Source organism: Heterocephalus glaber, unplaced genomic scaffold (genome assembly GCF_053883595.1).
Source record: "Heterocephalus glaber isolate CG9 unplaced genomic scaffold, H.glaber_assembly_v1.0 deba00000594, whole genome shotgun sequence".
Classification (NCBI taxonomy): domain Eukaryota; kingdom Metazoa; phylum Chordata; class Mammalia; order Rodentia; family Bathyergidae; genus Heterocephalus; species Heterocephalus glaber.
In genome coordinates this window covers 11051289-11076237 of record NW_028258151.1, presented here as the reverse complement: position 1 = coordinate 11076237, position 24949 = coordinate 11051289, and the positions used below count along the sequence as shown (strand labels likewise).

The following is a 24949-nucleotide window of genomic DNA, read 5'->3' as shown; positions in this document are numbered from 1 at the left end:
TCTCTTCTACATAAAATGTATTCTGGGGGTGGGTTCTGGGGATTGAACCAACCCACTGTCTTGTACATGCTAGCAAAGTGCTCTACCACCAGGCTATATTCCCAGCCCTATAAATTTAATTCTTAAAGTACAAAATGATCATCTTTTAAATACTAGACTTCTACCCATTTGTATTAAATAAATTAGTCATTAAATATTCACAACAATTTCCTGATAAAGTTGCTCTATAGCTAAAGTTATCTTAATAAAATTCCTGAGTTCAGAAGGTGCTTGGAATACATGGTGTTGAAGGAAGCATGATGACAGGTGAGCAAAGAGCACCTGTTTTACCCAAGGACTGAACATGGCCTGGGAAGCCACACAGTGTTGTCACAGGCTTCGTGAAGGCCGAATGATTTTATTTATTTATTTTAATTTTTTTTTTTGGTACTGGGGATCGAACTTGGGACCTTGCCCTTGCACGGCAGGCACCGGAACTACTGAGCTAAATCCCCAGCCTGGCAGAATGATTTTAAAAGGCAGGACAGAAAAGCTAAAAATAAAACAAAACCCAGAGTGAGCACAGTGGTTCAGGTGTCTTGAGTTTTGCAGTCCGAGTATCTGAATTAAAATCCCAGCCCTACTAGCTATGGGCTTGGACAAACTCATCAACCAACCTGGAGGGATAACAACACCTAACTGGTAAGGGTACTGTGGGGACTAAAGATAGTTTACCTACTGTGAACAAACAGGAACTACTCAGTGGGTAGCAACTATTACAGTATTTCTCTTTCATTTTAGAACCCTCTAGCATTGGCACCTTTCTAGAATCAGATATTTTTTAAAAACTGTACTTTCTCATACTAGTATCCATTAGCCACCTATCCAAAACACAAAGACCATTTCTCAAATTTACCACACAAGAACAAAGTGAAACAAATAGAAACATTTAATTTGAATCTTGAGTTCTGTCTCTTTAAAAAAGTTACACACAGTGTACACTGGTAAGGAAGTAAAAAGTGAAAATAACCTGTGGCTAATTCCTACCCTACCTGAGAGTAACTAAGACTCAAATATATATATATATATATATATATATATATATATATATATATATATATATATATAGGACATGAGGAACTAAACTAAGATAAAACAAAAGAATTCCTTTTCTTTAGGAAAAAACACACAAACTTGACATTTCAGGAAATCTGATTAGGAGAGAGAGCAGAGGTCTACACAGCACGTACAATATGGGCATTCCCAACAGAGGATTAGTAGAGTGGAATAAGTGGCTGGTGGAGAAAGGCCCCGCTGGAACATCAGTGTGACAACAGGAATAGCTGGAGCCTGGTCGGCCTAGATAAACCACAGTGGGCACGCAGAAACTCTGAATCAACGTGTGTGATCGCCTTCTGCCTATTTTTTTTTTTTTAAATCTTGATGCAATATGTTTTAAACTAAAAACTATTCCTATGACTTACCTACATTCAGAATCAATATTTACACCCTCCCCTCCCCTTTTGTTCAGAAGAGTGGCTCAACCACAACTGAGACGGTGAGAGAGAGGTGCCAGTGACACACAGAGAACTGCTTTCTTTGGAACAGAGTACAGAATATAAAGCTGCCAGGAATGAAATGAGAGCTCCACCCTGTAAACAGAGCCTACTTCCTTCTATCACTTTATTCCCAAGAGAATAGATTCATTTTTTTTATTGTTAAATATTGTGTGAATAGAAATACTTCAAATAGGGTATCAATAGCTCCAGGGAAAAAGAAGAAATTAGAATGCTTAGTCCCCTTTCCCAAAATAACGCTCCCTATTCTTACGTATTACTTTGGAAATATTTTTAATATAGTATTTAATAAAATGAAACATGGCAGGGATTGAAGGGATTAGTACAGATACTTTTCCATGACAAGTTTTAGTGTGTTTAGAAAATATCATCTTTCTTGTCCTGTCACTTTTACCTTGTATTTCTGAGGTAACTTTCTGCGTATAATATAAAAAGTAACACAAAAATAAACATAAGTAGCCCCAATTCTTATAGCTCTACTGTAAATAAAGTGCATACCTGATTTAACTGCTGCTATTGCCTTTGCAGGGGTGGTCACAGCACTTATGAGGTTACACAGTGAGATGCCACTGTTGTTTACTTTCTGAATCTCTGGTGTTTTTAAACTCCACTTTTCTTGTAATTTCTTGAGATATAAAAACACATTTTTCAGTCTTAATATCAAAGATGTAAATCAGAATTCAATTTCTTAAACATATTTTAAAGCATATTTTAACAACTGGGGACTCTTTTTGTGAGGGATTTAATGGAAAAGAAAAGTACCATCTTCACCTGCCCCCATGGCCCAGGTCACTGTCAACACCGTCAGCAGTGAGAAGGGGACGGGGCCATTCTGCACTCTGCTCCCAGCCATGGTGGGATGAGGCTGTGCCCTGCTGCCACAGGTTCCTAAGTAACTGTCAACTGCAGGTCTGTAGTGGGACCAGCCACGTTGCAAGAGGAGATGTACACAGGAATTCAGAATTTCACGTCACAGCGAGTTTTCACCATCAAAATTTCAGTGAATTTTTAAAAATGCCTACTTCCACAAACTTGGAAATGAAAACCTGTCTTAAGTGATTATAATTTTTAACAATGTGGAGTCAGATGACAAAAGACTCACGGTCTATTTGTACAGGAGACTCAAATAACTTCAATATTATTAAGGTGATTTACCCAACCTAGAGTCAAATTCTGTTGTGAGAAATGGTATCAAAAATGACTGTAAGTAGAGGTTTAACAGAGAAGGAAACCTGGATACTAGAACACTTAGTAACTCAGTAATATGCCTTTAAAAGAACGAAAACTAACTGAAAGTATTTATACCCTTCCTCAAAAGGATGTTTAAGTACATGTTATCATTTCCAAAAATCATGAAAATCTACAGCGCATATATGAGGCCCAAATTACATGATTTTATATCACAGAAAACTACCTTTCATTACAGGCAAATAAAAGTCAGTATCAGATTTAATGAGTCACCTTTGTTTCTTCCAGAGATTTTCCTAAATCTTCTGCACCAAAGGAAGGCTGCAAAATGGGAACCTGCTCTGTTGTTTCTTTTATCCATGACTTCAGTGATTTCACAAGGACTTGGAAAGCTTCCAGTTGTTCTTGACAAGAAGTTGCAGCTTCTTTTCTAGTTAAAAAAAATCATACCAAAATATAAGCCACAAAAGAAGTTCCAAAGGATGAATTACTAATCAATAATTGTTTTTTATTTGTTTTTGTTTTTGTTTTTGTTTTTTTGAGACAGGGTCTCACTTTGTAGTTCAGGCTGCCCTTGAACTCACGGTGATCTTCCTGCCTAAGCCTCTTGAATGCTAGGATTACAGGTATGTGCCACCATGCCTGGCTTAATCAATAATTTTTATTCCCATATTGGGCTTAATATTGAAAAGCACCCTCCATGCAAAGTATCACCCTTTGATACAGGAGGAAAGTTTTTATAAGTGGCAAGTGAAATGAGCTAAATAAGTATTCCTCAAAGTAAAGACAATAGTCAAAAACTCTGTAACCCATATGTAATAGCACTTTCAAATGCTACATAAATTCTAAGACTACATAGTTTTAACATTACTTAGATTCAGTGAGCTTTGTTCTCTCCATGTTATATGATATTCAAGGCCAGCATGCAAAGAAGCAGTTACAAATCTCCCACAAAAGGAACACATAGTGCCACCTAGTGTTTTCTGCCCTGCCCTACAGTCATGTTGGATGGGTTAAACAGTGCTTCAGGGAGCTAAATCAGAGTTCTAGTGGGAGCCTCACTCGTGGACTCAGGAAGCTTCACAGTGAATTATGTGGATCCCTCTGTGTGCTCAGCACCATGAAAGAGCATACAAGCCCAGAACATGCACTGTGGGAACAGCTCCATGTGGCATGTGAATGACACACACACGCATAACCTGCGTGCACACCCCCCCCCCCAAGTGTATGGCCCTTTGGCAGACAAAAGTGCACTGGAGCTAAATGATTTACTAATGAGTTCATGGTTTTAAAGTTGGACCCACTTGAAAGAATACATAACCTAAAGATTACCAGAAAACCAAGAACATTTCTTCAGTGAAGTGTGAATTAAGTATCGTATGACATGATAAAAACATAGCTGTATGAGCAGTATAAATAACATCTAAAAGTTCTAGAGAATTCCAAATAAATTAGGTAGCTGAAAAGGAAACTGCTCTTTTCTATCTTTTAGGGGTTCTTCCATAGGAGCTTTAGCAAAACCAGTTATGTATGCTAAACCGATCCAAGATCAGAGATGCAAAAAGCTCAGTTACAAGGCTTATCCCTGTGCAGCTTGTTAGTTCAAGTCAGGTTCATTCTTTTGTTTTTTCATGGTCTTGTGGTTCATCTAATCTTTAAAAAGTAAACTGCTAAACAAAAAAAGGCTATTAAGAAATGGCCATAATGAAATTATGCATAGCTTCTGAAATGGTCCAGAAAGCAAAGAACCGTGCACTGTCTTTCAAGGTTATTTTTCATCTTTGCAAATAAAAACGTGATATTTGCCGAAGGTTTCAGAACCTACAGTGAGTTCAAACTGTTTTCAGTGATACACTATCACCTCCATTTTTCTTGCGTAATGTTTTCCACTTTTATGGAAAAACACTGAGTTTTCCTCCTTAATGTTTTTGCAAATAACGTACTTAATGTTTATAGAAAAAATTATCAAAATATGAAAACACTAAAGTAACCCAATATTTATTCTCAGGTTTCCAAATTTTCTTCAGTTATCAATATAAGTAAATACAAATCATTCATCTAATTAGTATCAAGAGGAATAAAATGCAGTTTTTAAAGTGGTGCTTACTTTTCTTTGATGGTATCCTCCATTTCTTTGAATTTCTTAGACAAATTATTTGTTTTTTCAAAAACCAGAGCTTTATCACCTGGTAAGCCTTGGCTGGATATCTCCATCAAGAGATTATGTAAAGCTTCAAGATCTTTCTTGTGTTCTAAGAATTCAGAAGTTGATTCCTACAAAGCATTTAGATTTAGTAAGTATAAATGCTGCTATATTGTCTAAGGACCCATAGGTATGTATGGGACTAGAATGGCTCTGTTGAGAACTTCACAGAGGAATGTCATGCTATAGTTAACACGAGATATAATAAACATGCAGATAGGTTATCTGAAAAAGAACACAGTTAATTTTATTTTATTTTAAAATACACTCTGTATTTTGACTCTCGGTGGGTTCTGGCATATAAGATAGTGTTTATAACATCTATGATAACTAGTATTTATTTCTATTCAATAGGCAAAGGTAAAGGAGAAGGGTCTGAGATTTCCAAAGGAGGAAAACATCCATCTTTATTAATCTATAAGCAATCAAAATGACAACTGCTAATATAATTCTGCCAGTCAATGTATGAGTTTGTCTTAATTATTGATTAATTAAGCTCAGCTTCAGAAGTACTAAGAAGACTTGCCTGCATATACTGAGACAATTCAGTGACATCTTTTCCTGGCACATCTACCTCAGTAAGAGCCTGAGTTTTTGTTTCTAAAAATGTCTGTAGCATTTCTGAGAGGCTTTCAAACATTTCTACTTTGGTTTTCAGCTCTTCCATTTTGGCAAGTTTTTCTTTGTGTTTCTGACTGGCTTCTGAAAACCGAACAGACAGGTCCTTCATTTTAGCCTGCAGTGAGGAAGCAGTGGATGGGTCTGTAGTTTCCATAAATTGCTTCACTTTTTCATTCATGGCATTTATACTGCTCTGACGACCTGCAATATCCTGTTCCAACATCTGAAATAAACCAAATATTGCATAAATTTTATAATGATATTTACAAATATTGGCAGTGTTTTAAAAACTATTATTCATAACAACGTAAGCTTGAAACACTTGTGATTAAAAAGGTTAACAGTTGGAATTGAAGGACAACTTTGATTTGTCTCTTGAGGAGTCCCATTCAAATCTCTTTGAGGGAGAGTGGAGAACAGCTAGCTAGTTGTGCAAAGAGGCAGGGGGCTGCTGCTACTCGGCAACCCTCAGATCTAATGGAGCCTGGGTATTAGGCATGGTCCTAATTTTTAGAAGGCAAAACAATAAGATTGATCTGACACATTTTATCAGATAAGCTTCCTGTGCAGCTGGCTACAGCATAATAAGATAAGACTTCATGTATGATAAGCTCTCCACAAGGAACGATACTCATGACAAGTAGACAAAGCCCTCCTAGGCTCCACCATGGAACAAATCATACACATTTATGTTTGTACTTTTCATACTGCTCTATTCAGTAAACAGCTTTTCCTTATAACCTTAAATTTATCCTAAATCTACCTATCCTTGGTGTTTACAAAACTTTTTTTAAAAAACTGTTAAATGGAAGTTTTTTTCTTTTTAAAGTATTACTTACAATATTTCTGCTGATGAGATCCTGAAGTGCAGCAGAGTTCAAAGGCACCTGATCCTGTTCCTTCACAGAACTCTCCACACTTCCCATCCAGTCCAGCATCTCATCCAGGCCATCCTGCACACTCAGGGAGCGGGTCAGGGTTATCTGGAGTTTTTCATTTCGCTCATTAACAGACTTGGACAGATCATCGTATCTCCCCACAATGTTATCTAGCCCAAACAGCAGGAAACGTTAACCACAAAGGGCTCTTTGCCCCATCCATTTTCTTAAAAATACACCAAGGTGAACTATAAAGCTTCCATATAAAATTAGAGAAGGAAAAAAAGTTTAAATGCTAAATTCATAATCAGATTACCATCTAAAACCCTAAGAAATAAAGAAACAAATCTAGTAGAAAATAAAAAATTGGAATTTTAGAAAACAAATATATCAATGGCATTTAGAAAGAAATTTTTGGATGTATAAATATTTGAACTGTCCCAGAGAAATGAGAGAGTACTCCAAATATCAAACTTCTGGAATAAATACTGGGTTTCATTCTGACATTTAAAATTAGCAATACTTACTGATAACTATTTAGGGGGAAAGTGACATTCATACAAATATATTCTCAAGAGACTACACAGTGATAAAAACTTATCAAGAATTAATTTTTAAATATAAAAATTATTACTCCCTTTGTTGTACACAGAATGCTAAGCTTTTGTTATCCTCCCTAACCTCGGAAGGTACTAAAATGCACAAAAACTGGCAGATGAAAATCAAGTAAGAAAACAGAACAATGAAAATCTACTTAAAACTAAGATTATGCTTTTAAAATATACTCAAAATTTACTTAAAAGGGAAAATAAACACACTAACTTATTTCATATGAGATCAACTTTACTTTCAATTCTAATTATTAAGATGATAAAAAATCCTTTCAAGAAGTTCAAAGGACAATGCTTTCAATGTACTCCCTTCCAGCAGCCTCTGGAAAACAATCTTTTTAACTGCGATTTTATTTATCACTTATTGTCCAAGAACCTGAAGAGTATTTTCAATTATTTCTGAATACTTTAGCCTGAGAAATAGTTTTGATCCAAAACAATTTTATAGATGAAATACCTTACATACTTGTGTTTGGTCATGGAATATAATCCAAACAACAAAACAGTATCCTTTACTGTCCTAACACTACATCATGAGAAAATAGCTTGATGAATTTTCACTGAATTTGGAGAATAAGTTAACATGATTGATAGGAATCATCATGGGCCCGACTAAAACACAATTTGGGACCCAATGCTCTCTCCAGGTAAATACCTGAATGCCGAATGCCGAGTGGGAGAAGGCCTTCAATATGCCTCAAGGTGCTACAAGTAGAGGTTCAAGTCCTAACTGAAAGTCTCAAGAGCTCTAACTTGCAGCTTGAGACTGTCAGGTGAGTTGCTCCTAACTGAGCCATGCCTGTGCAGTGGCATCAGTGATATGTTTAGCTATGACACCTGATTTCCCAAGCAAAGTCAGCTATACTCATGCAATTGGCACATTTGGAGTGTTCCTGTTTGCTATGGACTGAAGGCACATGTGGACACCTACCCCCTAAAGTGATATCTGGCCTTTGGAAGATGGATATTGTTATATGGTGATATAATAAGAAATAGGTATATATGCAGTCTCTGGCCATGGTTCCCAAAGTAGAGTTTTAAAATCTCTTGTAATTTCCTGAGCAATAAAAAGCACCAGAAGAATCTTTTCTTCTGATGTTGGGTCTTTGACCCCAGTTCCTGATCCAGAGCTTTTAAGAGCTTTGTAATTTCTCGAGTGACAGGAGTCTCTGACACAGCTCTTGAGTCTCTTGGAATTTCCTGGATGACAGGAGTAACTGTCTACCTAACAGGTGACTTTTGGCAGGTTTCTGGGTGGCCTCAGTATGGTGGGTAGTTGTGAGGGCAACTGATGATGTAATTAGAAGACTGGAACTTCCAGTCCCACTCACTGACCTCAATACAAGGAGGCAGAGGGCATGAAGATTTAGTTGATACCAACAGCCAAGGATGTAATCAATCATGCCCATGGGGTGAAACTGCAATAAAACACTGGAAGGATGGGTTCCAGGAGGGCCCTGATAGTTGAACCATGGAGGCTCCTGGAGAGTGGCACACCCAGAGAAGACAAGGATGCTGTGGTCCCTTCTCCCTTATCTCACCCTACGCTTCTCTCCTGCTTGGCTGTTCATCTGTATTCTCTGAAACATCCTCGTACTAAAGAGCTGAGTATAAGTACATTGCTCTGAGTTCTGTAAGCTGCTCTAGAAAATCAACTGAATCCACAGAGCAGGTCAGGGGAATCTCAATTTACAGCTGGTTAGGCCTAAGCTCAGGTCTCCAACTGTGACTTGTAAGTTGCATCTGAAGTGGGGAACTGTTGGGGCACTGTGGGATCTGAAGCCATCTCTGTGTAGACAGCTTCAGAAATGAACTGAATTAGGATATCCAGCTGGTGTCAGCTGGAGAGTTGCTTTGTGTGTGGGGTAAACCCCTACATACATGGTCACAGAAGTGTTCCGTGTGGTGTTAAGTGGTACATGAGAGTAGGTAAAGCATTTAGTCTTTTCCTTCTCTCCCAGGAGGTGATCAGGTCATGAGGGTGGACCAGTCATGAATGAGATTAGTGGCCTTTATACATGAGGGAGAGGGTGTCTCTCCACTGTTTTCTACCATGTGACAGTACAGCATGGAAGTGGTCATCTATAAGCCAGGAACAAGGCCCTGGCCGGAAAGCTAACTGTACCAATGCCCTGACAATGAACTTCCAGCTTCTGGAAGTCTGAGAAATAAATATCTACTGTTTTGTCTGTCCAATCCATGGTATTTTCATTATAGCAGCTTGAACTAAGTGTATTCTGTACTTGTTGGTGAAAAATACTGTCACTGAAGTAAATTCTTGACTTTACCGACTAAAATTATTTTAGATAAAGTACAAAACAAAATCCAATGTAAGAAAGTTATTTTTTAAAGTTGTTGGTTTCCTTATAAATCAGAAAGATTCTAAAGTCTTCTTTATCATACAGTTTCACACATAATCCTAGAAAATGATGCCAGAAAGCAGCTTTCCAGTCTTAATGTAACGTATGAAATTTAAACAACTCAAAATGAAACTATGTACAATTAACAATAGAGACAATGTCAAAATGTCTCCTCAACACAAATATAATTAAGATACTGTTTCTTTCTCCTTCAAATCCACCTCCCTAGAGCTGTAGTCTCCAATGTGGATTACAAGACGATGCACTGAGGTAGAGGAATACAATGTTACAATTTCCATCCATACTTTCATATACCTTATAATTCCTTTTTTATAATTATAAAATGCTTTTGCATTTTATAATTATAATGCACATGATATGATAATATGGTAACATGTGCATATAATTCGTAAGTACATGTGCATGTATGGGGGCAAGTTGAAGTTACTGATAGGGGCACATGATCAAAAAAGTCTGGAAGACTGTAAGAATGAAAAAAAGAGGGCTGGGGATTTAGCTCAGTGGTGCTGCCTCCTGCCTCGCAAACCCAAGGTCCTGAGCTCGATCTCTGGTACCAAAAGGAAAAAAAAAAAAAAAAAATAATGAAAATAGGATTTCCCTCCTAGAGAATGACTTTAGATCAATGAACAGAAGTTTTCATCTTTCTGTTCATAAAAAATTTCTACTTAGATTTTAATTCACTATCTATTTGGGGTGAAATAGTAGTCATCTGCTATAGAAATTATAATTTCCCACAGGCACGCATACCAATATACAATGACTTCAACATTCAGCATCACCATTTCACAGAGAAAGATCACAAATAATATAACATCTAACTGTGATTTTCTATACAACTATTAGAATATTTAGAATTTACCTGTCAGGCAGGAAACAAAAACACTAAATATCTTACCCAGTGTTTTCTGGATGTCATTCTTGGCTGGAAGTAAGGACCCTCTGGCATCTAAAAGCACTTCCACTGCTTTTTTCAGTTTCTCTACAGCAACCTGCTGACTTGATATCTGTCCTTGTAGAGCCTATGGGATTAAATGTTTTTCAATTATATGTGAGAGGACTAAATAGATTTCAATATGGAAAAAAATGATCTACAATAAAATAAACTAGCCAGAGTCAATTTTCCATTATAAAAACTTTCATCATATGAACTTTCTCTGTAGTTCTCAGAATGAGATCATTATAATGCAGCATTAGCCAGAGAAGCATCAACCAGTCTGGATAATACAAATTCAGTCTTGAAATAAACTGCTGAGTGTAGGTTCAGAATAATTTTCCTGGTCCTTGACCTTACAGCCCCCCTCATTTAGCCTAAGTTCCCTACTTATGCACCCTCACTACCACCAAAGCCAAATCAAACACAGAAAACCTCGGAGACCATTTCTGACTCCAGGTAAAGAGATAATTAAGGATTTCTTCCATCAGTAGGTCCTGACTTCATACTGAGTCATATTTACTTCTGTGAATTCAATAAAAGCTACTAGATATCTTACAAATCTCCAAAAGCTTTGCTACATTCAGTGAAAATACAAAAATTAAACAGACAGGAATCTTATGCCCTCTGGCAGAAAGTGTTAAGCATCAAAGGTGAGTAAGTAAACCCATTACTGGATGTTGAGAGGAAGGGCAATCAGAGAGAAACGAAGGCCACCACCATAGTGGTGCCACAGTGAGGTCCTGAAGAAAGTGTGGATCTGGGCCTGTAGAGTGGGAGAGGGAGAACAAAGGCACAAATATGAGGACAGAAATATCTCAGGAGAAGAGCCTTATTCATCTTAAGGATATATATGGTGAATAAATGGAAACAGGTGGAAAGGCCTTAAATGTCAGGCTAAGCAGTTTACATTTTATCTGGTAGCAGTGGAAAACTATTCAAGGCTTTGAATAAGGAGTGAGTATGTGTTAGGGACCGATCTACAGGAAGGCCAAATTTGTAGCAATGCATGGGAAAAATTCGGGGGAAAGGAATGAGGAAGAGAATCCAGCTAGGAGGAACCTTAGCAGTAACGACCAAGGAGGGCTCCTGAGGACTGAGAACAGTTCCCCTCTCCAGGCTGCTTGGCAGAGAAAGTGGAGTTAGGTACAGAGCTAGGAAGTCCCATGGACTCGGTCATGTTACCTAAAGCTGTGCTGCCCATCACAGTAGCCACAAAATAAATACATATGACTTTTAAATTGAAATTAAATTACATAAAAAGGGCCAGGGATTTAGCTCAGTGGCACCGCACCTGGCTTGCAAGTGAAAGGTCTTGACTTTGATTCCCAGTACCACAAAAAAAAAAAAAAAAAAATTGCAGAAAAAATTTCTCAGTTGCATCAGCCACACTTCAAGTGCTAAGTAGCTTCCAGTGATGAATGGCCACCAAACCAGAGAGAACAAACAGGACATTTCCAAATGCTCTGCTGGTCAGCATTGCTCCACATGGCGGGAATCAGGGCCAGAGGAGAAAAGGAGAGGAGCCTTAAGTTTTCCATCCAGCCCACATGATCAGCAGAATTTGTACACACAAGTGAGAGCACGTTTAGGGGTAAAGGAGAACTTACTATGGAATTCATGATTTCAAAGTGCTCTTGAGATTTTATACAGAAAAACTGGCAGTGGAGGAAAACTCTGAACACAAGAGGAACTGGACATAAAGAAGTGGAAGTCAGAGAAAGCCCAGCAACATCAGAGGAGATGATGAAGAATCCGGAGAACCCTTGTGTTTATGTGATGAGGAGAGGGAGGCACAACACATGCCATCAAGGAAGTCAAAATGGGCCCAGAATCATGCTGACCCCTAGCTAATTACCCATGTACCCAGCATGAGACACTCCCAGACTCTATCTTCTCTTAAACCATCTTTCCCACATGTAAACCCAACCATCCAGTCCTGAAAAATTTTACCTGCGAGATATAAACAGACTGCTCTGTAACCTCTTACGGGGATTACTGAAAGTAAAAAAAGGACTCTTAAATATGTTCCTGCCTCCAGTGGTTTCCCTAGAAGAGCCCCTAATATATTAAATACATCTCTGACCATATATCACTCCCCTGTTTAAAATTGTTCAGTAGCTTCCCTTCATAATAAAGGCTAAGATTTGAGAACATTATAATGAAAATGAAACCTATCCCTTCACTTTGAATCAACTTCCTGATCCAGAAATGCCCAACAGCTGTCTCAGCTGTTTCTGAGACCAGATGCCTTCACATCTCCACATACCAACATTTTCATGCAACTTACCTCACCCCCATCATCAGCCTTGCTCCTAGTCACCCTTTAATACTCAGCTAGGAAGTCTTTCCTAGTTCTCGCCTCACCTAATTGAGTTAAGCACTTCTCCTGGAAGGTCCCATAAGTACCCTGTGAATACCACTGCATTTATCTGTCTCCTCTATCAAACTACAGCCTTCTTGAGAACTGGGAATTTATCTCATTCAGCTTTCAATAGCCATGCCTAGGCCTGAGCTTGCCTTGTATCAGGCCTTGATAAAAGTTTCTGGAATAAATGAGTAAATTGATAACAAATGCAGATATCAAGCATAAAACCTATAAAGGTCATCTTCTACTTCAGCATTATTTATTATTTCTTAAAATAAATGCCTCTAGTTAATGGCAAATTTTTCCTTAACTAATTTTTACAATATAAAAACTATGTTACACAGGCAGCCCTTGTATACACAGGTTGAAAGACTCACCAAAGCATGTCCAACATGGAATCTGAGATCTGAATACCAGATCCTACACCTGTACCCAGAGGTCAAAAAAGCAACATCAGAGTGCATCTATTTGGGGAATTCTCCCAGAAGTTTAGTTAAAGTAGAAGAAATCCCACACACATGAACTTTACCAATAACCAAACTGAAGTCCAAGCCACACTGCACACTGCATATTTATTTAGGAGAGGAAATAAAGTTAAGGGTACCCATACATGCTGTTTTGTAAATGTGAGTTCTCTAAGGACAACGACAAGGTTTTAAAATCTGTATCTCTTCACAAAACTTAAAAATGGGCCCAGAACACTGATGTTTCCTGAATGATTAAACAGATATAAAGTTATCATGGCTCTATAAAAATATCCACTACCAAACGGCCCTGCCTATTATCTTAACACTCAGCAATGAATTACAAAAGAAGTATTTCTTTTTTTGCTTCTTTTCCTCAAAATATCTTATGCCTTTGCTTTCTGTAATTATAGACAAGAGTTAACAGTTTTTATTCCTAACATGTGTCAGGTTATAATTTAATGGAAGTGGTGTATATAGTACTATTTTGGAACAAAACTACAAGTTAAATCATTCAAATACATGCCTACAACATTCTGAGATTTCAGTTAAATTAAAACACTGAAGAAGCATCCCTGACAGGGAACACTACAAGATGATGACTCTGGTCTCCTCCCTGCTATGAGTACTTGTCCTGCTCATGGAACTTTTCCACCTTAACATCATCCCAGAGATCAGGGCAGCCTCAGGTTGACACAGCCAGTCAACATGATCTGGAACCCAGCTGGTTCCAAAACAAGGCCTCATGGGGGTCTCTGACGTCTAAATCTTGTCTTCTGAGCCTCTTTTAAAAGAGGCTGAAATCTTGTTTTATCAGTTATTTCTCTGGAAGAGGATTTTGAGTGTCATCCTAGCCTAGTGGTATCAAACTGTTGATAATGCAGCTAACAGCTTTGTTTTTAAAAATAATAATGCTAGTGGGCCGGGGATTTAGCTCAGGGGTTCCGCCTGCCCCGCAAGCACAAGGACCCAAGTTCAATCCCTGGTGCCAGAAAAAAATAAAATAAAATAATGCTAGTAACAACATGCTAGTGGGCAGAAATGTTTCAAGTAATTGAGTGCCTTAAAATTACATTGATTATCCCCAGAATATAAGTAGAAGTTAGTATGTTAAATACAGAAAGACTTGTTTTACTGTAATAGTCATGTGTTTATATTACTAAAAGAAAAATAATTTTAAATGTTAGTAAAAAAAATGGAGACTACCTGATACCTATAAAAATTTATCCTCACGACACAGAGAACATCTGTGAGAAAAAAATAAATACATATGCCAGAAATAACTTTAATTACACATTTAATTTTTAAAATTAGTCTGTTGCTTAATTAGAATTCATTCTCATTTGAGATCTGTCCTTTTCGTATTTCTCTAAGGACTAGAGGAGCTTTCTTCAGCACTGAATAAATAAGGTTTCTGTTCTAAAATTAATCCTTATATCAATTTAATTAAAGATCTTAGTGGTCTTTTGTGGTTTTTACTTTTTTATGCTTTTGCTCTGATTAGATTACTTTTATCCAGGATACAATCTGTTCCCCAACACCAATCTAACCTAAAAACTATTATTTCTATTATTTAGACTTTTTTATATAAAAACTATTAACTGCTTAGTTAAATGTAAAATAATCAATCTTAACAATTATGTTAAACCCTTACCAAAAACTTGGCCTTCAATATCACAGTATCTCCTCTGCCTTCACCATACATACATAAATACATACACATAATAAAGTAAAAAGTGAAAACTTAACACATATCTGTTCTTGTGGAAAAGAGGATGAAAATAAAAACAAACAGGAAGCAGGCCAGAAAATGCACACTGAAAAGAAAGAGCCCCAGGGACACCACATCAGCTGAGGGATACTGACCTGGGCTAGGATACCTCCCTGGTGCCCACTGTAGGGTGGGGTGAACTCTCCAGCTTAGGAAGGTGCAGTACCCTCCTCCCTTTGCATCCCCACTCCACTTCCCTCCTCTCCTCTTTTGCTTCTGTAATGGCTAGTGTCTAGATTTCCTCTAGAGCCCCATACAGTCACAGTGAGGCTTTTCAGAAGTGGCTGGATGTAATGTGTGATGCTGGGATTAAGAGTGTGTGATTACTAAATTAGTCCACTGATTGATTTGGCGAAGTTCTGGGTTCGGATAATAGGAAGACCCACCCCAGGTGTGAGTGCTATCTGCCCTAAGGGTGTATAGTCTGGATAGAATATAATGGATAGAAAAAGGGGTGCTGTGGTCGATTGCTGTTCTTCACTATTTTGTTTCTTTGCTGTCTTCTACCTGCCATGAACTGTTTCTCCTCTGCCATGCCCCTCTGCCATGCCACCCTGCCTTGGAGTCAGCCAACTGTGGACTGAAAGCTCTAAAAACTGTGAGCCAAAATAAACCTACCTTTTTTACATTTAGGTGTTGAGTATTTTGTCTCAGCAATGAGAAAGTAAGGAAGGCAGCTTCCATCCCCTTCACCGGCCTTCCCTCTGCTTCGCCCTCACCTGCCACATTTACTTTGCTTTAGACTTAGCTTCAGTTATGCTTTCCATCTATATGCCCACCCCACCCCCCAAAGCCACAGGTGCTTAAAGGCTGGCTTTTGGAAGGTGACTGGATTATGGGGCAGTATAACTGACTTGCTGTTAGGAGGTGGGATCTGGCCTGATGAGGTGGATCATTGTGAGCATAACCTAGAAGGCTGTCTCTCTCCCCTGACTAAGCTTCTTGTCCACTGCAGCTCTCTTCCACCACACCCCTCTGCCATGCCATCCAACTATGGACTGAAACACGAGCCAAAATAAACCTCTCTTTCCTTAAGTTGTGGTGTCAGGTGTCAGGTACTTTGTCCTAACAACATGGAGAGTGACTAAAACAGCCTTCTTCCAGACAGATAGCACTGGACTTGCACAACACCTAACTTTAAACTCAACCAGTAAGGTACTTGTTTTCCTTGTTGATAGCACAATGATGATTTTTTTTTACTCTATAACTATCAGGCAACTAAATTCTAAAAGGCAGTTTTTAAAATGGCAATATTCCATTTACTTTCTATTCACGGTGACAATAAGCTAAAAGAAAACAGGGTGGCGGGAGGGGAAGGGGAAAGGGAAGAAAGGAAAGGAAAAATTATGAGAAAGAAAAAAAAAGGAAACAAAGTCTATGTAAATAGGGGAGGGTGGTGAGGGTGAAGGGTGCACAGGTAATGGGGAAAAAAATAAGAACTAAGATACATCATGTTCAGGTTCAAACACCCAATGATAAATGTAAATGTACTGTATACCTAAAATGTACCAATTAATATATAAATTTTTTAAAAAAATCTAAAAGAAAACGTAACAGAAATAGAAATGAAACTTTCAAAATCAAAATTATGCTCATATTGATCTGCCATCGTGTAAGAATTTTAAAATATATTTAAAAAAATAAGAGACTTTCTCCACCACTATGAGTATAACTCAGACTCTCTTAATCATGCAGTTATGATATCAAGCATTTCTGAAAAGGTGAGTGCTGGAGACTGGATTCGGAGTCTAACATGGTAGGCAAACAGTCTACCACTGTAGCTATACTTTCAGTACACAGGCAGACTTGAGAACTATGCCAGGTAATAATCAAAGTACTTTGTAATCTTTGTACTTCTATGAATCATAAGGACACTCAATAGGCACCCCAATCTTGGCCTGTAGAAATTCTGAATATTACAGAGACATCTTGTCTTCCCTACCACTTGTCAATTCTTGAACAAATATTTAATGAGTAACCTCTTTGGGCCATGTAAAAGTGTAAGTGCTAGGAATGTAGCAATGAATAAAACAGACAAAACTATCTGCTCTCACAGAGCATAATTATAATGAAGAGGAAAAACTGAGTAAGATTAAATGCAAGGAGAGGAGTAGTGAAATGTAGGTAGTAAGGTGTAACAGTAATGTCAAATCAGCTAAACAGCAGGAAAAACTGGTGAAGCAAAGTCACAACTCCCTGTGCAGGGAGAAGGATGCTCTTTCCACCCTTTGTTCTTTAGGTAAAACTGTCACAAAGTATGGGAAACCAAAGTCTTTCAATATTCATGAAGGACTAAATCTCTCTTTCTCTCTCTCTCTTTTTTTTTCTTTTTACCTTAGTCTCTTCTAACTGCCTCTGCAGATTTTGGGGGTCCACAGCAATAGGTTCAAATAAGTGTTTGTTGGCCAGGGCCTCCGAAACCTGAAGCGCAGATAGAAGTCCACAGGAAGCATCCTCGTAGTGTTGATATTTATCCACCAAGTCTTTAAGATTATTTCCAAGAATATTACACTAAAAAACAAAAGAAAGGAGGCAACGTAGATTAAATCCCTGCTTTGTTGTGTGTAAAATTACCCTAAGATCTGTGAATTATGGAACTTGGAAAAAAAGAGACTTCAACCAAAGTTGTAGGGCTCAGATTTTTACCTTATATGAGAAAGTAAAAAAGTAACCACAAAAATGAGGATATAGTTCTAGATTTACATCAACTCAAAAGAGTATTTATAAGGACTGAGCCTTAACCAAGAATGGAAGAGGTGGGCGTGGTGGCGCATGCCTGTAATCCCAGCACTTGGGGGGTTGAGGCAGGAGGATTGCCTGAGTTTGAGGCCAGCCTGAACTACACAGTGAGACCCTGTCTCAAAAAAAAAAAAAAAAAAAAGAAAAGAAAAGAAAGAATGAAAGATAAAGATATCTCACATCAGATTCCCTGGGTTTTATTCCCTGGGTGCAGAGATCTATAAGGTGTTTAATAAATCATTTTCATGTGTTGCACAAGATTGATTAATACAGAAGACAAACAGTTTGCATTAAAATTAAGCAAAGTCAGAGTCAATGATGCTCTTTAAATAATTTATGCAGCTTGGTAAGTCTATGCAGCTTGGGTTCTTAAGTATTTTTTCTAATTTTTTTTTACTTGTTTAGAGATTTAAAAGAACCAAAAAGTCTGTTAGTCACTAAGTATGAAAGTAATACACTGATGATGAAGTAGACCTGTAGGACAGTCTTATATGTTTATGTGAAGAGAATTATCTGAGATGAAACTTCAGGTCCCAACATAGGCAGGCTGTTCCAGCACTGGTCAAGACATAATTGCCATCTGGTGGTCAAATGGATATTGGAGTTGTGCTAGGGCTTCCTGGAATCAATCTCAAAGGAAATACTTTTAAGCTCCTAATCTTTAAATACATTTTTCAAAAGTAAAGTAGATGTAAAGGTTTTTAGGTTTCCTGCTTCTAAGTCAAAAACAGAAGTTCAGAGAACACAGTGCAAACTATAATCACATATTGACTTTCCTCTTGAAAGAATATAATAAATTTACCTTGGAGTAGAGAGACCTAAAGCAATCCGTAGCATGATCTAGCTTGCTCTGGACTTCTCTGTGAGTTGCAGAAGTGTCAACATTATCCTTGTCAACCTTGTTGCCATCTCTCTTACTGCAAGATTTGGCAGCTTCTAACACCCTGTTTCCAGAAATGGTGATGAACCTCAAGTCGCCTTTGTGAGAAATAACATCTTCTGAGAAGCTCTTCTGTCTGTTCAGCTTGGTCAGTAAGCCACTGAAATCATCCACACCTGCCTCCAAATTTTCAAGTTCTTGTTCTGACTGCTGGAGCCAGTGCTCAAACTCGCCATAATCAGCATCAAACTTTTCTAATTCTTCCTGCAGGGAGTGTGTTAACTTCATTTTCTTCTCTGACTCGGCCAGTGTGGTTTCATAATGTGCTTTCAGCTCCTTCATGTTCTTCTGCAGTTTATCTTTCTCCTCAGGAGCGAGATAATGGCCCTGATTCTCAAGCAACGCTTGTGCAGACTGTGTGGCTATGATAACTGCCTGGTGCCGGGAGATGATCTGCTCATGTTGGGCCTGAGTGAGAACAAAGTGACCACAGCTTTAATGCTGCCAGGAGGGTCCCACAGTCTCAGGGCCTCAGGACTGCCAGGCATGAGTGACCTACAGGGCTCCAACTTGCCTCTCCACCCACTTCTAACACAACATGCAACTTAGCTTTTGTCTATGTCATCCTCAACCCCCGGCCCCCGTACAGAAGCACTGGGATGGGGAATTAATCTTGCTCACTGGGAAATGGCAAGTGCCTAGAATTGTGCTATCCCAAAGAGCAGAGCTAAAACAACCTGTCTGCTTTGAAGGTCAAGGGACTCAGAGGCACTGCTATAAGATGGCCTTACTTCTAATTAGTCCCCAATTAGTCCACTGAGAGCAGACTCCTAAAATTTGTATCCTCACTCTCTGCAACAATGCCAACCATATGATAAATAACTCTTACCCCACAGACTACATCTTTGGTATCTGAATTATATTCATATGCTACTCTCCAGAAGGGCTTTGCACATAACTAGATCTAGAATATCTAATAAACTATCTAACCAGTCCTTCAATAGCTGGAGAAGGGCTGGCCTGGGCCATGTCACAACTGCAGAAGGCTGGAGATCCTGGTGCAGGCCATTGGCCACTGCTCTACTCAACCAGCAGGTGAGGACTCCTCCATACTGCCAGATTCTTATATTCTTTGAGGTCCAAAGATCAGAGGGAAATGTCATATTGTAGACTGAAATAAGAGCTGTTCTATGTGACATCTTTATGTTTGGTTCACTTACTGATACTTTTGTCAGATTACTAACTTTTCTTAATGTTTCTGTAACTGACTCATAAACTGCCTTTAGGAATTCATCAAATCTTCCATTTAAGAGACAATTCTAATAAGGTCCTATATCAGTTTCTTGAAACCATGACACTCCTGCTCTTCTCCTGGCTTAATTTATATTTTCTATACAAACCTCACAGAGTGCACCCTATCCCAAAGATTGAAAAAGGAAGAGCTGGAGGAAAATAGAACTGCAAAAGTTCCTAGAGTTCAGTCACCCAAAGGGAAACACTGAGGTAAAATGATTAATTGTATGACACTTTAAAAATGTTTCTTCAAAACCTGCCTTTGCTACTATAGGAGCATTAATAATAGTTTTAATTTCCACCATGCAGGGAGTTTTTTGAAGGGCTTTTATGTCTCTTCTCACCAAGAGACTGCACTGTCTAGAGGAACTGAGCTCAGAAAGGGTTTGAGCCTAGTGCAGTGTAGCAAGGCACTTGGTAAACAAGAATGAGATGCAGCAGAGCAACCATGCATATGGCCAAGTTCAAATCCAAACTGATATCCCCAGGTATAACTAGGGCAAGCTATTTTAGTTCTGTAAGTTATAGTTTTCCTGTAAAATGAAAATAAAAACCTCAAGGTATAACTAGCAGAGCTAAATGAGAATAGACAGAAAGATCTAAGAGTCCCTGGCCCACTGTCACTGCTGTATAAATGTTAACTATGACTATGACTTTTTATTCATTTCTTATAATATGGTTTCAGTTACACAGACAATGCCATAGCCAGTATTTTATTTCTCTTTTTTTTTTTTACTTGCTTGGAAATCCTGTAATACGTTATATTTGACATAATGACAACCTAGGACAAAAAGGACTTTATTCTCTGTGGTCACTGTGACTTGGTATGAGCTAAGTCGTTTCTATCTTTTGCTGACCTGGAAATAGAATTTGACCGTATCACCATGTTGAAACAACATACCTTAATCTTCTGGTATTGCTGGTTCAAATTCTCCTCAGTGACCCCAAGGTGCACATCAACATCAGCAGCCAACAGGTTACCGTTAACTTCGTCTTCTTCTCCAATCACTGACTTGCCATCGCCTTCATCAAAATGGGTCCCATTCTGTTCAATGACCTGTTTGTGTTTTATCCCTGAGTTTTTGTCAACGTTTGACAACCAGTCCAAAAGGTTTTCTATTTTGGTTTTGCTCTCTTCCAGCTGCTTCACAGCTGCAACCTAGACAGGAATATTTACATCAGGTTTTAAGAATGAAGGCTGAGGTATAAAGACACTCCAAAAGTAAAATCTGAGTAACTTTCAACTGTGAAAACTGACATGCACTGAAACTGTAACACAGTAAAATTAAACCTTGAAGCAACAGTTACTCTGATATATTCACTGCTCTTAAAAATCGTGTACATTCCAAAGTTTTAACTGTAACTGATGAGTTATCATATATTTCACAATCCTATCTCAATTTTAGGAAAAAGTTAAGAAAGACATTTCACCAAACCTTTCATAGTATTTGGTCAATTACACACCTAGAATCTAAGAATTCTAGTTTGGGGGCTAATTATCACTCATTACCACCTGATACACTTAAAAAAAACCAACCGGCTATTATATTAATCATTTCTGACAAAGCAGTAATGTACCACGCATTTGAATAAGGACCTTTTCCGTTTCTTCCTTGATTGCTGTCTTCACAACTTTATCCAGCTCCTTCTTTGACTGTTCGGCCTTCAAATTAAGCTGCTCATACTTTATCTTTGCTTCACTAAGTTTTTGTTCAATCAAAGCCTTATCTTCTTGTGATAGCTTTTCACCATTCTCTTTTAAGAAGTTTTCTGTATTTTTTACAATTTCTGCCAATGCTTGTGCACTTCCTTGCATATCTTTCTGTAATTCCTTAAGACACAAAAGAAAAAAAATACTGTTAAATTATTACCTATATAGCTCTCATAGTTGTAATTCTAAAAGAGGGAATAAGCAGAGTATAACCCATGTAGTTTGAAAAGCATATTAAATATGCTAATCTGAGTTGGTTTATTGAAGTTGTATTTAATATTATTTGAAGAAAAGGTTGAGATTTTCATGCTTAAGAAAAGAATACAGTTTTTAGAATGTAATTTGTGAAACATTGATAATACAGACATGTTTGGTACATATTATATGCAAATATAACAAGTACATTTATAAAAACTTGTAAATACACAGTATTATTTATTGTTTTTAAACATTTATTTTTAATATACATTTATTACTCAGGATAAAAAAAGTTCCCCCAGTGAATGAAGATACTTTCTTTTTCTAAACATCAGACTCAATAATAATATGTAATGTTTGCTTCTTTGCTTTGGCTATTAGGAAGCTCACCCTTCTCCACACATATACGTTTTCTGACTATCGATTGATGAAATTTTTATATATAATTTTCTCTATTCTTTCCCTTTTTTATTATGCATTTTCATTCTCTATATTATACTGTTTGAGTTTTAATATTTTTCTTCATATGTTAAGCGTTCTCAAACTTTTCTAAGAAGTACTTGAAACAGATTCTGTTTATTGAGCCATTACTGTGTGACACTGACTGTGCTAGTGACTGAATTCACAATATTTACTTAACTTTTACAATAATGTAGCAACGAAACCACAACAATGAGGAAACTGAGGCTCGGAAAGATTAAGTTATAAAGCTAACCATATATAAAGCCTGGAATTTGAACCAAAAACTATCTGGTTACAGTGAGAATGCTCTTTCTCTTGACATCAACATAAATATACCTTCATCTGTTGTTTTTGTTATGTTTTTCCATTTTCAAAGAAGATGAAAGGAATAAGACAAAGCTAACAAGAGAGAGAAAGAACCCAAAGCGACGGCTATTTGTCTTGATTTGCAAGTGAGTAGGTTGGCCTTAAATGGGTTCCAGTTTTAATTCATACAAATCTCCATTTTATCTCCTCCATTCAATAACTTATCCTAAGAAAAACAAGGAAATTACCCGGCCTGCTTCAAATTGGAAATCTAACTTTTAGTGTAAAGTTTACAGCTCAGGACTACTAGGTGTGTCTTGCTTCTAAAAAAATCTAGAATTACTGGTGTTATTCTGTAGTCCTAATGGCCCTCCAAACAGTAATCAAACCTAGTGGGAACACAGAGCTGCTGATACAAAGCCCAAGTTTACCTCTTGCTCAGACTTGTACTTCTTTAACTCCACTGTGCCATCTCCAATCACAAAGGCTTCCTGGTGACCGATGAGGCGGTTTTCAGTTTGAGTGAGAAGATCACATATCCCTTGGAGCTTCTCTTTGTACTCCTGTTGATGTTCTGCCGTGGTCTAAAGTGGAAAAAACCCAGACATCATCAATTGTGGTCATAAAATCACCCTCTGATAGCTCCACTTTATTAGCAAACACTTTTCCAAAGTTCCTCTACTAAGCTTTTATTAAGTATGCTGTAAACATAATAGCAGTGGGGGTACAAACTGAGCAAAGAGAGACAGAAAGTATGCGCATGTCCCAAATACAAGGAAAGAGATCCCTGGGATAAAGTCACTCAGTAGAATACTGGCCATGCATATGTATAAGAGATGGAACTTCTGACCAACAGGAAGAAACATCCCATTTTCTTAAGCTCTTGAAGCTTGCAACACACACAATTAATTCTGCAAAAGGACACCAAAAGAGAAGTTAGTCGTGATGTGTTTGTTAACGTAACTGATATGCATATATAGGTTATCATGCTAGAGACAATGCCTGGTGCTTCAAGAAACAATAAAAGAACATTGCATGCAATAATGTTTACCTAATCACTGTATCTAATTGTATTCCCATTTCTTTGCTCATTCTTGATTAGTTACAGTACTGTAATGCAATTCACTGTATCTTCTAAAAGACTGAGTTAAAACCAGTTTGCATGCATCTTTCATTTTCCTATTAATACATGTGCTCACTTCGGCAGCACATATACTAAAAATTTTCCTATTAATACATATATTGATCATTGATCTTATAGACATAGTAAACAGAGCTCATGTTTCCTAAAACCCTAGCACATACTAGCAAGATACTAAGTGTTTATAACTTCTTTATCAGTGCTCACAATACTACCAGGTAAATACTGCTATTATCTCCATTTTACCAGTGAGAAAAGGGAGGTTAAGTGCCTTGCCCCAGGTCTTACACACAGTGAGGAAGGCAGCGGTGACACAAACACAGGCAATGTGGTTCCAAAAGCCATGCTGAGTTGCTGTGCCAAACCATTTCCTCGAGGAAAAAGATACTACTCTTAACCTTCTTTAGCCATGTGCCCTCAATTTATTCCTGGAAATTTCTGAGTATATGCATCTTTCATATTTGTAGGGTAAAAAAATGAGTCCCATTTAAAATAAGTAGTGTTAGGGAGTCATGAAAATTAAAATCATCTGAACTACAGCATCATTATAAAAATGGCATTGTTATAGACTGCTGGAACACTCCTATAATCCACGAGCAGCTACATGAAGGCTTCATGCTGAAGAAGTAAAAACAAAGAATTCCCACTCCACAAAGAAAGGCAAACCTTCTGATCATCAAGATCTTGTTCTAGCTGTAACTGCATCTCTAAACGTTCCACCTGCATAGTTACTGATGCCTGCACATCAAGAAAACACTTCTGAGTTGCATTTAAGAGCCGCAGCAGTTGTCTGCTTTGGTTAGGAGACAGATCTTGTGCATATTCAGAAATGAAGAACTGCACATCAAAGGCAGTAGTCTCCAGCTGCATTTTGGTATGCCCAAGGTCTTTTAACACAGTCTGTGAACAAAGTGGTACAAGTTAGCAATGAGAGTAAGGCTACAGATAAGGGTTATATTAACAAGAATATTCATTTTAAAAAATGTGGTTTGGAAGTTTAAAGACTTCTATTCATTAGTCATCAAAAATCAATCATCTAGAAACAGGTAATTTTAAAATACAATGGTAGTTAATATTATAAATAAAAGGTAACTTCTCCAAGAATATTTTATCTTTGCCTGCTACATCATATTTAAAATGGAACTGAAAAAAGGCAAAGATTCAACATAGGTACATGTACCACACATTAAAATATTCCTCGCTATCACTTACAATATCCATTAAACTGAGGTAATAAATAACAAGGT

The 24949-nt window shown here is 37.7% G+C and overlaps 1 protein-coding gene across 35 annotated transcripts in view; it reads right to left on the bottom strand.

Moving 5' to 3' along the window:
• The window catches only part of Dst (dystonin), a 456427-nt gene that overhangs the window by 105358 nt on the left and 326120 nt on the right, over positions 1 to 24949 (bottom strand). For 27 of the 35 annotated variants that reach the window (XM_087204914.1, XM_087204898.1, XM_087204909.1 and 24 more), the window contains 12 exons: positions 24369 to 24602; positions 22993 to 23145; positions 21482 to 21715; positions 20786 to 21043; positions 18514 to 19059; positions 17307 to 17483; positions 10334 to 10457; positions 6408 to 6616; positions 5474 to 5791; positions 4852 to 5018; positions 3018 to 3174; positions 2055 to 2181 (listed from right to left, as the gene is read on the bottom strand). In XM_087204914.1, coding sequence (XP_087061040.1) covers positions 2055 to 2181; positions 3018 to 3174; positions 4852 to 5018; positions 5474 to 5791; positions 6408 to 6616; positions 10334 to 10457; positions 17307 to 17483; positions 18514 to 19059; positions 20786 to 21043; positions 21482 to 21715; positions 22993 to 23145; positions 24369 to 24602 — 2704 coding nt within the window. The remainder of the gene's footprint in view (positions 1 to 2054; positions 2182 to 3017; positions 3175 to 4851; positions 5019 to 5473; positions 5792 to 6407; positions 6617 to 10333; positions 10458 to 17306; positions 17484 to 18513; positions 19060 to 20785; positions 21044 to 21481; positions 21716 to 22992; positions 23146 to 24368; positions 24603 to 24949) is intronic. The other 8 variants (XM_087204925.1, XM_087204923.1, XM_087204924.1 and 5 more) reach the window with 1 other exon arrangement.